Raw genomic sequence first — 14,312 nt, forward strand, 5'->3', positions numbered from 1 at the left:
CTTCTTTCAGAAAAACAGAGCTCGAGACACCATGTTCAGCAGACACAGCTACAGAAAGGACAATGCACAAACACTCCTTTTCCATTTTTGACCAAATAATAATGTGCACGTTGGAGTAAGGGCAGTTTTAATAGCATGCTATTAAGTATTACTATTGCTGTCTTTCAGTTTGTAGCAGGCAAACATAGGAAACAAAACTACATCAAGTCAATCCAACAAATGGACAAATATCTTTCAATGGCCTAAAGAAATTAAAGACTTCCTGTTCTGTTTGATGTTTAATTACTTCAGGTATTACACACTACACTGAATGAACAAGGCATTCTAGTTAAAGAGAAGGTTACTCACACATAATTATCCCACGATGCCACAACAACTGTTTTGTCATTCATTACGATGCATGAAGACAGTGCCTGTAGGACATGAACAACATGGCACTAGTAATCAATATGCAGATTATGCACCAACTTTTAAACACTTAATTATGCATTTTAACATTTAAGCACTTTAAATGCACTTTTTACCGGCCACAGTAGCTCAGTGGCTATGGCATTATGATGCTGAGCACAAGATTGTGGGTTTTGATCCCGGCCATGGCGGCCGCATTTCGATGGGGGAGGAATGCAGACATGCTCACGTACCATGCATTAGGTGCATGTTAAAGAAGCCCAGGTGATCAAAATTAATTCAGAGTCCCCCACTACGGTGTGTCTCATAATTAGATAGTGGTGTTGGCAAATAGAACACCAGAATTTAATTAATTTAATGCACTTTTTAAGACATATTGAATGCACTATATTCTCCCATATTCAATAACAATTTGCCTGTCCATGCAATGGTATATGTTAGCAACTTTGCACTTCACACAAGAAAAAATACTGTTTATGTAAAAGGGTTCCAAAGAACTGCAGTGAATATTTGAAAAACCACTTCATTGTAAAAGGACAAATGGACAATATTATTGTAATCTTGTGAGCAAACATGACTCTACAGGCAGTGGCTGGCAATGAAAAGTGTTTATATTGCCAAAAGATGCAGGCATGTCTTTTGTCTCAACTTTGACTTGCACTCTCAGACACATGCGCATTTGCAACTATGTAGCACCACGTCACAACTACAGTGGCAGTTTCCTTATGGAGCTGGTTGATTAAAAAGAGAATTTCAGTCAATGATTACTTAATTTTCAATTTGTCAAGTTATAGACAGCTGGGCCTCAGATCATAATGCATTTAAACCAATGGTGCAGAAGACAAATGCTACGTAGTACATAGGACAAGAGTACCACATCAGCTTTCAAGAGTCATTTGTTCATTAAATATTTTTCTTTCCAGTCCTTTTGTCAGGCAGTGTGCTTTACTGAAGTGAATATGAACCCAGATTAACTTTTTCCGTGCCAAAGACGAGTCTCACTCATTCAGGGATTTCCTTAAATCTACCGAGTGCCAAAACAAGTGGTAGTTGTTTCATCATTTGGCGTTAGTGCTGCACTACTGGATGGTACCAGCTTCCCAGAAAACTCATTTTTTGTGGCAGAGTTGGCAGAGACACAGAGGAAGTCTTGCTCCTCTAGGTTTTAAAGATGGCAGCACGGAGCGTGGCCCAGACGCAGCAACGACAGTTGCCTTTTTCAATGCCGAAATCATGAAGCTTTTGGATGTTTCTTTGCCTCATGTAAACAATTAGACCTAGAAAGCTCTAGTGAATCGAGTTCGAAGCTTCAACTTAGCACTGTGGATTGCATGGAAGAGTCCTTGCGTTGACACAGCTTGACAAAAACACTTTGCTGCTGCTGGTACCTGTGTGATTTTATTTTTTCAAACAGCCAGGAATGATGCATCATATCGAGGACAACAAATGTATGCTTGATTTTTGTTCTAAGAAATGTCTAGCTTCATTAGACTGTTTCTGTCATGCCTTACCTGCAACTCAAAAACATGACAAAATTGACAGTAACAGACAATAGAAAATAACAAATGAACTGCTGATATAGCAATAACGACAGTTGTTCACAACAAATCAGTCTTTAAAAGAAATTTGTAAGTTTTGGTGGCATTCTGATAAAAAAAAGTAGGCACAGAAAGGGCAATCTAACAAATGGTTTGTTGTGTACTCCACAAACTGAGGCTTCATACCATAACTATGAAGCCAAAAGCTACCTAACAAAACAAGAAAAGTGAGACAAGATTTTCATGTCAGTACTGATTTAATTTCAGCACAATATGACTGCTGAGACAGTTATGCATGCATCAAGGAAGCTTAATTCTTTAAATGCAGCATGCATGTTAATGCTAATAATTTCAAGACATGCTGGATCAACCAAGAACCTAGGTAAGTACATCCTGCTCCCAAAACCACCCCACCACTAAACTTACTGAAGAGATATGTGAAGAGCGGTGGCCTGTAGCTGTTCCCATATAGTACCCTCACCCCATAGCAATTCACTCTCATGAGGATTGTGTGAGGAGTGACGAAGTAATAGAATATACCTAGCCATTTGCTGTTGAGGTGCCTAGCATCAGGATGTTATGTGTTAAACACAATGCTACAAGGAAGTGTTTCTACTTTTGTACTAACAGGTGCACTTTGACAAGTTGGTTGTATATGAGTGCAAGGAAAACAAAGCAATAACAACACCGCAGGGCTACAAGTTTGTTGCAGTCAGTGCTGTGGTGTCTGTATCGTCTTTCTTTAATGCACTGCTTCCCTTGCAGGCATACAAACTTTTTGGGTTCAGTGTTCTGTATGTTGAATGACAGATAAATTTTCAGATAACCAGGAGGAAGCTATTACTGAGCATAAACTTCCAGTACTGAAAATGGTTATTACACAAGATGAAAACCATCAATATCAAATTTCGATGTGCAGCCATTAATGGCTATTGCAGATAAGGAGTAAAGCATAAATGGCCACTATAGCTAAAGCAGTAAAAGTTCTAGGATGATGGCGAGAGCAAGCAATATAAGATGAAGTGAAGCACAGAAAAATTTTTGTCTCAATTTACAGGTCATCTGTCTGACCAGCTCCGATTTCACAACAATGTTATCTGACACTGAGGCTTGCTGGCACCACTGACGTCAAGGGAGTTTCCTGGAGCAACGGAAACTGTTAGTAGAGTGCGGTACCTGTGAGGTCACATTAACGAGCAGCTTTTCTTTCACCATTCAACAATACTCTCCCTAACATAGTGTATCAGTGACACTCTGTGAGCTGAACTGTCTAACCTTCAGCAGTTAACCGAATGAGTCGTTTGGAAATCCACAAGATGTAGTATTCATGAAAAGGAAAGTTGGCATCTACGTGCAGTAGCCGTGAAGATACAAAGGAAACTCGTACAGGCTCCTCAGAAAGAGAGTGTGAATTGGCAACTCACCACACCATTTAAGCTAGCCTCCTAATAAGCTCAGTTTGTAGAGCGCCATGGAAAAGTGGTAGTGCCAGGTTAGATCCTCTAACTAGGACAGACTTTTCTTCAATTGCAAAGTTTCTTTCTGAGGTAACCACATGGCTTTCGTTTATAGCTTCATGCTAATTTCACATGGATGATGTTTACTTTCACTCCAGCAACTGAAATCACATTTAAATCAGACGCTTTTTGAAAGCATCTAATATGGTTCTTGAAGCCAACACCGATTTGATTTTCAACATAACCCTTGCTTTTGTAATTGATACAACTTCAAGCTCACCTTATGCACGAGCACTTGAAATTTTGGTTGCCACGACAAAAAAATGCTGCATATTTTGGTCCTCTTCAGATGGGGAAACTAAACATGCTGCCAAGGTGCCACCCCTCAGCAACAGTGACTGTTGAAAAAAGTGAACACCGCGTTCACTTTCTTCAGCAATCGCTTTACTTCCTGAACTTTAATTTAAGTGTTTCCATGATGAAACATTATGACCATGACAACTAGGCACAGCTGTAGAGTACCCAGAGTATAAGTAACACAAAGTCCTCACCATATGGGATACACTTGCACTCCTTAGCTGCTGCTTTTGCTCAAGAGAGTACAGCTTAAGAAGGCTGTCTGAAATTCACCAGAAAAAAAAAGGAAGAATACCATTATGGCTTACGCATGGAGCTTAAAACATCTGACCACCAAAGGCCTTCACCCATTATGCACAACAGTCAAACAAGATAAAGTGGCATTTTTAATGTACTTTATTTTAAGAAAGTGATTACTCAAGGAGTATGTAAAAAATCAGAAGTTAAAAAACGTACAACAACCAGAGAAATAAAACAGAAAAATTGTGCAATGCACACAAGCTAGGCCAGAACAACAGTAATCCCACAAAAAAAAAAATAAACTGTAATGAATCCATGCAAACCACTGTACCATGACAATTTCACTGTGTGCTATGACCACCTCAAAATAATACTGACTAACAAGAACAACACAATAGAACTAGTGCTTATTCTCAAAGCTTATGGGGAAACTGCACACCGCAATTCTTTATCATTGTATGTGTGCTGTGAACACTTCTGAGGTTTGTGCAAGTGAACTTTCATAGCACAACAAATAGAACTCCTTTTTCTTTGCCACATTTTGAGCAGCATGCATTTGAGACTTGGGCAAAGCGGTGAGTGTGGCAAGCAGCCTTCATTTTCATTCAGTGCAAGGTGGTGATGAGACAGATGCTGTAGAAACTATCTGCGAATAGAATGAAAAGTGCTTCAACTGCAGCCCACGTGCTAACATTAAATTTACAGCCAATGTTGTACGAACGACTACGTTGCCAGCCGGTTCACTGACAACTAATTCTGAGAAGTTCCCGAGTGTGAAAAGCATGCTTATTTGGATGAAGACGTGCATCACACTGCAACCACTCTTGAAATGCAAAAGACACGAGGCCATCACTATTCGAGAGCAGATTTGTGCAAGTTCTCCCAAGGCCTGTGAACACTCATTTGCAATATAGTCAGCGATAGGTTAAAAATAAATTCACAAATCCTTTTTAAAAGAGACATGTATACACACACTAATGAATTACACCTCTTCTGATTCTCTCTTCCCTTCATGGCTATGTATACTCCCACCTTTGCCTAGCTCAGGTGGGGCCCTGAGCTAGGCAAAGCCCTTCTGACCTTGAAGACACTGTTTGTGAGGTAAAAAAGATACCCATGTCTAAGAAGGGGTTTAACCTGGCCTTCTGTGATACAAATTGCTGTTAGTGCTCTTGTGACAATGAAAAGGTCCTCCTCATAATTTCTTTTCAATGTCCTCCATATTGCTGTGCGCATGTTTCAGCTGCAGGCTGTTTTCTTCATCCCCACATCCAACAGCATTGGTTGTTCATGTATGTGTGCATGACTGCAACTTAGTTGTTGGAGAACAGCTGGTGTGTTGGCCCATAAGAGAGAATTTTCTTGGAGCGCAGAGCGTAGAGTGCTTTTAAGGGCTTTTAAGGAAGAATTCTCATTCATTCTCAACCTATCACTGGCCATAGTTCCAAAAAATTGCACCTTCATGCAGATACAATAAACAAGCATAATCAATGATGAGCAGCAAACATTTTTTATTGTTTGGTTGTCTAATGTGACCTTCATATAGCTTGGAAACATTTTCCGCCCATAAAGTCTGAATTTACTCCATATCATTTTTATCAAAGGTAAACATTAGGCAGATATATGCATGGTTGGGGACAGTTGAATTAAAGAGAAGGAAAACTCCCACCAAAATTTATTTTTTATTTCGTCACAAACACTTCCCACCGTTTACTCTCAAGGCCTACGAAAAGTGTCTGCACACCTGTCTGTGCACCTGTCAAAGCGGCAAAAATGCATATACAGTATTTACTCGCATAATGAATGCACTTCTTTTCCCAAAAAATATGCGCAAAGTTGGAGGGTGCGTTCATTAGGCGGGGTAAAATTTTTAACCATATTTTTTACATGGCCACCTCTAAAAAAGTCAGTTTTGCCCGGAAGGTGAACCATCGATTGCGATAGCAAATGTATAGACAGCTATACGAAGTGAGTATAGTAGTTTTATCGGCCGTATAAACTTGCAAATATTCGCAAACTATGTAGATTAACAAGCCTGGTGTCAGCGCGCACAGGCAAACATAAACACATCCAACTTGATGACCGCGAACACTCGCTGTCAAAACGCTGGCGTGAGCTGGCGCGGCAGCAACACCATGCAAAGTGACCTTCGTTCCGTGTATCACTTCAATGCAAACTGAGCGACGAGAACGGAGCACGCACAAAGGTATAAGCCGCCATCGCACCTAGACTCAGCTCCCGACGCAGATTGCTTTCAAGATAGGGTGCGCACGGCCGCGCAATGCGCAGTTGCTAAGAAGTGTTTTTGCAACAAAGGGCCTATCTCGTAAAAAATACTTCTCTCATTATAAATGAAACACCAATGAAGCACATCTATAAAAGAACACAGGGCTTAGAAAAAGGATACTTATGAATTTAAGCACCATCTGGCGTACCAGTTTAAGGTGTCCCCTACCTGCTAGTTACTGTTAGAGAATATATCTTATAATTGCCAAGCAATAAAAATAACCTTGCACTCGGCTGCACAACGCTTTAAACAGCGAAGCTGGGTGATCGTAGCCCAGCATTTTTCGAAAGTGTGCGCAAACTTTTCATCTTATTACTCATGATGATGATAACTTCTTTTCGCGCGTCTCGGACATACGGCCGTCCCTGCGCGTTGCATAGTGCAGCTTGCAACAATGACACCGCGTTGCAATGCCGACAACGCGTTCCAGCAGACCCGCTCCGTGAATGCATCTCTCTTGCTCTCATAGCGCGCCAAACATGTTCACCTCGCAGAGCACGAGCATGCGAATGCGCCAGCTGTGGACGAAGACGACGACGCTCGTGTGCAATCATATGGTTCGCATAAATGCATGTTCGGCAAGCGTGGCTGTATAGCCTAGTGGTTACGACGCTCGCCTTGGGACTGGGGATACGCGGGCTCTAATCCCGCCTCGGCCAGAAAGTTTATTTTCTTCTATTTCTTGATAGTTTCTTGATACGAACCACAAACCACAAATTACGGCTTGCTTAAACAGCTTCGCTGTTAATAACATCTAAGAGATGCTCTACAAAGCCCTCCATTTTACTGTGACTGCATCCACAAACACTAGAGATGGAAATGCCACCAAAGCCATGAATAGAGTTACTGTACAGGCTCTCCTTAGGAAGCCAGAGTTGAGCGTCTGACTGAACTCACTATTCGCTAAACGTAGCCACATGCACAGCAAGCATCCTGCTTTGCAGGAAAGCCAACTTCACGGCTGTGCCGCTGATGCTAAGACTGGCCACATCGCCATTCCACAGTCTGGTCAGCTGGCAATGAAGCGGGATCATGCATTTTTAGGGGCGAAGCTCCTTAGGGTGTGGGTCTGTCCCTCCTCTGTAGTAGTAGTAGTAGTAGTAGTCGTCGTCGTAGTAGGTAGCCACGTCTACTTTTATGAAAAAAAAAAATTCCGAAAGTTGTGTCTGTAGCGCGGAATCGAACCAGGGACCCCTCGCTTCCGAACGCGCGGTGCTAACCACTACGCCACGAAGCGCACATGGACACACGCACCACGATGCATGACAATAAATACCCAACATTAACGAAAGACTGCGCGTTTCTAACGCGTTTGTGCTAGCGCGTTACGGCCCGTGTAAGAAGCTGGTGTAAGACGCTGTGGCCTCTCCGCCTTACCCCCGTATTCATAAACGCTCCTCGACTTGAACTTGACTTGCCACCGCCTTGGGCAGCAGCGTTCGAAACGCGTTGAAGGCGGTGGCAAGTCAAGTTCAAGTCGAGGAGCGTTTATGAATACGGGGGTTATACTCTCTCAGCAGTCATGTGATGGCGTCGGCAAACGCGGTGCACGTTCCGGCATGTGTAAACGGCTGCGTAAGATGCTGTGGCCTCTCCCCCTTACTAGAGAGTACTGCACGTTTCTAACACGTTTGTGCTAGCGTCCCTTTAAGCGGGAGATGGTGCAATTATAATGAAGGGCGCTGTTATAAAATAAGAATGACGTCACATATGGCGCGTGTCACTGGTGGAAGTCAATCGTTCGATTTAGTGCGGCGAGACTGGGCGAACTACACGGAAGATTCACGGTTTACCGATGATTCCCTCCGGAGCTTCGCCCACTCATCATCATTCACCCCGTGGATATGCGGTGTTTTTTTTTACCATGCTGTGTCTATTGGTATTGGTTCGCTGTTGCAATATTTTTAAAGATTGGTCGGTGCTTCACTCTCCCTAATCACTCTCCATAATCACGACTGTGATTACTCATGAACGGAACCCAGCTGCCCATATATATCGCAAATCTTTATTCGGCAAAGATTGACAGTATATGTCTGCTTATGTTTCAAATGTCCCCATGCAGTTACTTCTTATTTCACGTGCTATTTAAGCCGCACAAGCAAAGTAGCATGCAGCAGGTAGAGCATGAAGAAAATATAAATGTAGCAGTGCTGTGAGCATTTCTTCGATGCAAAACAATCCGTCTATAACGACCCGGCTTGAAGCCATGCTGCAGAATTTACTAATCGGGTGCTTACATTGCCTATGTCACATTGGGGTGACGGTAAAGAACACGGCAGTGCCAAAGCTCAGTCACAAATTTATTACCGGTGTCAGACGGCCCCTTTCGATCACGATCTTGCCCGATCCGGATTGAAATTCTCGACCACAACTGACTCCTTCCTGCAGCTTGAGCAAAGGAGCCAATCACAATCGAAAGTGCGCCGTGTGACACCCACTTAACTTGATATGGCAAACTTATGCCACAGAAACAAGTACCAAAAGCGCGGCGAGCATAGTAGGTGGTTGTCAAAATCCAACCTATGGGTAGGTTGCGTTGGCTATTTATAATGATTTGTACATTCCAGTACGTTTCAGAATGCGCAGCACCATTCGCATCGAGCACACAATTTGATTTGAATTGATTTAATGTAGAATTGGCAATGACATTCTGGACAGTTTCAATATATCTACGCGCGTCTTGCGACAAGCGATATCTTTGCAACAGTCGTTAACCGGTACAAGATAGCCACTAAAAACAGATAAGAACTTGCGCATGTCGGTATGCAAAGATGCACCGAACCGATCTAGCATGGCAGCATAATATATTTAGTCAAACAGCGCAGTATAAAAGTTGGCAGCCTTACCAGCATCTAAAGCGCACAATCTGCCTCGATCTAATCTAAATTCTCGTCGTTCTGATTATTGATCAAATACAGATCCCAGCGAAGTTGTAGCCCTTGTTTTATGGGGAATTGTTCTTTGCCGAAGATTTCTTATTTTAAATTTGAAACGATAGTGTTGCTATTGGCAACGATGTGAAACGAACGAGAGCCCACTGTCGCCGCTGACCTGAGCACCTCTCCTGCAGTCAGGAGATGTGGCTTTCCCACATAGTATGGATGCTTAAGCACGCAAGACGAAGGACCTATGCACCACTCTGCTACATTTGGTAGCATATACAGTAATTCTAGCCATGATAAGCTGTAAGAGCCATCTAGTGAAAGTGATATCACTGAAACAGGACATGTTGCAGTGAGGTTTATGAATGCCGCAGTGACACTTAACACAGAGAAGTATTTTGGAAAGAAGCATATTCTGGACTACCACAAAGAATGACAAATGTCTGTGCATGCAGACAGACAAAATAATACACAAATGGGATTATATGTCAAATCGACAATAAACAAAACCTACACGATCAATTCAAGCAATGAGTAAAATAAGAATACCTTAGCTGTAGTGAAATCTTACACAGACTTCCGAACATAACCCAATACCTTACCTTGAGAAACTGAGAAGACATTGCCTTTATTGGCTGAGAAGCAAACATCTGTCACCATTCTGTAAAGAAAGATTTGTTTGTTTATAGCTCATTTGCAAATATCAAGCTCTTGTCTGCACATACTGCTCTCATTTGCAGAAAGAGAAGAATGAAACACTACAACCACACAAGGTGTTCGACTCATGTAAGAGCAAGCTGTAAGAATAGAGTAATTGATGGTGTTTAACATACCGGGACTACAAGGGCTGTGAAGGCCCTGGAATAATATGAACCATCTGGGGTTCTTCAACACACTCCAAAGTCTCAGCACAGAGGTGTTTTTGCATTTCTCTCCCAATAGAACATGGCCGCCAAGGCTAGGAGCCAAGCACTATGTGACTGCATCCTCAGTGGCAGCATGCCATAGTCACTGAGCTGCTGCAACAGGTGCAGTAAGATAATTCACAAGCCCACCGAAGTAAAAATGCAGGGTTGTTGAAGTCCACCAAGTGTGAGAATATTACTTTAAGCTGAGAAAAATTATTAATGAGCTTATATACATTCGACACAGAGGGAAATGCTCAAAATGAAAGCTGCCAAGTGGTATGGCATCTAAAGATGTAATTATAGAAACTTGGGCTGGGACAATGTAACAATTCTATTCCAATGCTATTCCTTTTCGCATTTCATCAGTGGTCTGAGTGGAACTCCGCCTATCTTATCACCACGATTGGCCGGTCGTGAATGGTGGATGATGAAAAATTAATAAAATTGACTGAACAGAAACCTTACATTATACTAGCTTTGTCCTGAAGAACTTTCTCATAGCGTGAAGGATAGTCATGAAACCTAAATATTTTGTGGCAAGATTGCCTCATGCAACAAAATTTGCTCGACAGCACATATATGCTTAGCAGCCCCACCAAATAGCTGTTGTCATGGCATGCCCAAATTTGCACAGCCATAGTGCGAGAAGCCACAGCCTCCCAGTTTCCAAAACTGCACCACCAACGTTTCGGGTAAAAAGCTCCTCTGTGTTTTCTAGTACTTCCTTTGACATATCTACAATGATAATGATATAAACAGTTAGCTAATTATAGAGAAAAATACAATACATTTCCATTTCCACAACTTGAAACAAAGTCTAGAGGTTGCAAAGCACATTTGCTTTGTCCTCTCAGTTTTGCCCTACTTAGGTGGAGCATACTGTGTTTTAAAATCCTGGCATCACAATTTGAAAAAAAAAAAAGTTCCATCTGCATGCATGAAATTGACCCTGTGTTATTTTAAATGACCTTGTTCAAGACATGTATTTTCTTTCTTGTATTCGAGACATTAAGTTAACATTGATGGACAAATGTTGTAAGAAGTAGTATCAATTATGAAGGGTTTTTTTATGTTTTCATTAGGGGTGTGTGAATACTCAAATATCAGCAAATTAAATTGAATAGTGAACATTCGAATAATTTGATTGGCGTATTGAATATCTACTATTTGATACAAATGCCAATCAAATACCAGTCCAAAATGCCAATATACAAATCTGACATAGAAACAAGCCCCCCAAATTAACATGTATGAAGTTAGTTCGTTACTCCCAGACAACTAAATGATCACTTAGAATACAAGGACCCAAAGTTACACAAGGTATATGTGAATAACACAGCATTAGCTTTACCATGTAGACATTATCCCTATTTTCTTTTCTTTTTTTCTTCTTTTTAAACTTCATGCAAGTTACATAACATACTGAGTAAGCAAGCACAATATAGACCACTTATAACGTAACCGCTTATAGTGCAGGACCGGATATAGTGCGGTCTTTTCAGACTCCCGTTAATTTTCCCATAGCACTCCATGTATACACGTATCGCTCATAGTGCAGTTGCGGGAAACGAAATACCGGTTACAGTGCGGCTGCCTGGGAGTACGGAAGTCAGCGGAGACGGCGAATGCTCCCCTCGAACGGGCGCCCCAAGGAGTGCTCGAGGAAGAAAGAGAGACGAAGTGGAGGAGAAGGGCACGTGGTTCGAACAAACAGCCAGTGAGGCTGAAACCAGAATCTTGAGTGCGAGTCGTGAAATACCACGGCGCGCATAGCGAGCGAGGGCCACGAAACTGCCACCGCCGGCAAACGCTCGCTTCACGATAACGGCAGTAAACGAAACTTCAGGGAGCGGGCGGCGCCGGCACGGCATGGCGAAGGGCGGCAGGGAAGCGGATTTTGCCTCGGCAACTCCGCCGCTTCGGTGGCTCCCTTCGCCCTCCCTCGTAGCTCCCTCACTTTCGACTGTCACCGCGCGCGCGCGCCGCCGTGCAGGCGCCGCCGCTCCAGCTCCCCGAAGTTTCGTTTTCTGCCGTTATCGGGAAGCGGGCGTTTGCCCGCGTGGGCAGTTTCGTTGGCCGCCCTGGGACAGCGCCGCTGCTTCCCTCAGCGCCGTAGCCGCAGCGTGCAAGGCCAACACGTGACTAGAAAGTACAGGAAGCATAAAGGAGAAAGAAGGGTTCACGGCCATTTTCTACGCCTGGCTACGGTAGCGTGGCTGAGACGTCGGCACGTACACGCTTGGTCCGGTGCAACGCAGAATCGGCGACCTTGCTATTTGAGAGAGGGTGAAATTTCCACAGCGTTTTTTTTTCTTTCTTTCTTTTGTTTTGTTCACGCGCGACATTGAGGGGTCTCTCCTAAGCTTTTACTCTATGGCGGTGCCGGAGCAATGCCGGTCGGAGGCGCCGCCGCGTGATTTGGTTCGAATTAACGAGATGCGACTGTAAATTGAATGCAAACGTTCTAGCCGCATTCCTCGACTGTCGCATACGCGTGGCGGCTCGGTGCACATGTCTTGCATATGTGCGGGCCTTGAAAAATGTTGCTTTGGTTATAGTGCGGTACCGCTTATAGTGCGGATATTCGCGACTCCGGTAACTTACGTTATAAGCGGTCTACACTGTAATATGCAAGTGATAAAAAAAGTTCTAAAGCTGAATACGCTGACGTTTTTGATAAATATGCACATAACATTAGCCTATCTTGAATCAATACATAAAAGCACTTTTACAAAACAATGTATCACGAAATACTCTGACGTGACAGCTATTATTTTGTTAAAAATTTTCATGTTATGCATTGCTACATGAAATACAAGCATTTATTCCTTTTATGATGTCAAACATTCACTTGAGCAATAAGAATAAGGGAACACTAGGGGCTAAATTTTTGTTGCTCAGAACCATATGAAGTAACGGACAATGAAGCCAGAGAAGCATTGGGGAGTTAATTGTTATGTTTAATTCAAATTTAAATTAAAATGTATGTACAAATTGAAATGTAGAAATGAAGGATGCTCCGCATCTGTTGCCTTGGCTATGGGCGGTGCTGGCTAATGCATTCAAGACTAATCATGTACACAAATAGTGCCCAAGAAAGTGGATGAGAGGATGGCACCATGGCAGCTTAATTGGCATAGCACTGCGTGGATATTGTGCAAGATGTTAGTTCGGTCCCCACATGCAGCAAGTTATCTCTTAGTATTTTTACATTTCAATTAAACCTAACAATCAACTTTCCCTATGTTTCTCTGGCTTTTCATTGTCTGTTACTTCGTATGGTTGTGACTATAAAAAATCGAGCCCTTGGATCCCCTTATTTTCCTCACTTACTGCTTAGTGAGGGCCTCAAATTTGTCTTTTCTGGTGCCATAAGACAGCATACAAGTGTTTATGGTCAGTTGCTTGCTCCTAAGCAGGCCTACTATGTGATGCCCCAGATTAAAAAGGTTGTTTCAAATCTGCCACTTCAGCCGTGAACAGCTCTAGCTAACACTCTCAGGGATAATTTTGTGCACAAATACCCTAGAAAGTGGACAAGAGGTTGGCACCGTGATAGCTTAATTGGTAAGGAACTGCACGGGTAATGTGGAAGATGTGGATTTGGTCCCCCATTTGCAGCAAGCTATCTTTTCATCCACTTTCATTGTATTAATGTTATTTATACATTTCAATTCAACACAACAATTAAATATTCACTTGTTTCATTGAAACTATGCAGAGGAACATATTTTGGTAGTTTCAATAGCTAAATGTCATTTTAGTGTCTAGTTTTTTCTGAGCAAGGTCAATGAGATAAAAAGCAACAAGCATATAAAAGAAAAAAAAGAGGCTATTTTCCATCTATCTCTTTTCTTGCTTTACATGAAATACTCAAGAAACCTTTAAAACTACTGCATAATACCACCCGACTAACAAGCTTGCTGTATTTATATCTAGCATTATTTTTTTTAAGCGCTTTTGCATAAATGCACTGGCCGTGATATTTTAAAGCAACAGTAATTCGTAACACACACAGTAAATTCTGTTACAATGCACGCCAAACAAATAAAAGGCACAAAAATAGCAAGTGTACAAGGTGTGACCAAAAAGCCTCGAAATCACTTTTGTTGTACAAGAAAAGGGAGGGCAGCAAGGTGACCTGTGCTGAGTGGTTGATGATAACAAGCCTTATTTTTTATTGTGCTGAGTGGCACTGATGCATTGGAATTTGGAGCCAAGCCAAATGAGTCGCT

At 42.3% G+C, this 14,312-nt stretch overlaps 1 protein-coding gene across 1 annotated transcript in view; it reads right to left on the reverse strand.

Annotated features, from left to right (window-relative positions):
- Window positions 1-14,312, reverse strand: part of LOC119436086 (protein FAN) — a 136,980-nt gene that overhangs the window by 46,131 nt on the left and 76,537 nt on the right. The window contains exons 23-25 of the mRNA XM_037702829.2: window positions 9,772-9,830; window positions 3,955-4,022; window positions 349-413 (exon numbers count right to left, since the gene is read on the reverse strand). Coding sequence (XP_037558757.1) covers window positions 349-413; window positions 3,955-4,022; window positions 9,772-9,830 — 192 coding nt within the window. The remainder of the gene's footprint in view (window positions 1-348; window positions 414-3,954; window positions 4,023-9,771; window positions 9,831-14,312) is intronic.

This window comes from Dermacentor silvarum, chromosome 1, assembly GCF_013339745.2.
Source record: "Dermacentor silvarum isolate Dsil-2018 chromosome 1, BIME_Dsil_1.4, whole genome shotgun sequence".
Lineage (NCBI taxonomy): Eukaryota > Metazoa > Arthropoda > Arachnida > Ixodida > Ixodidae > Dermacentor > Dermacentor silvarum.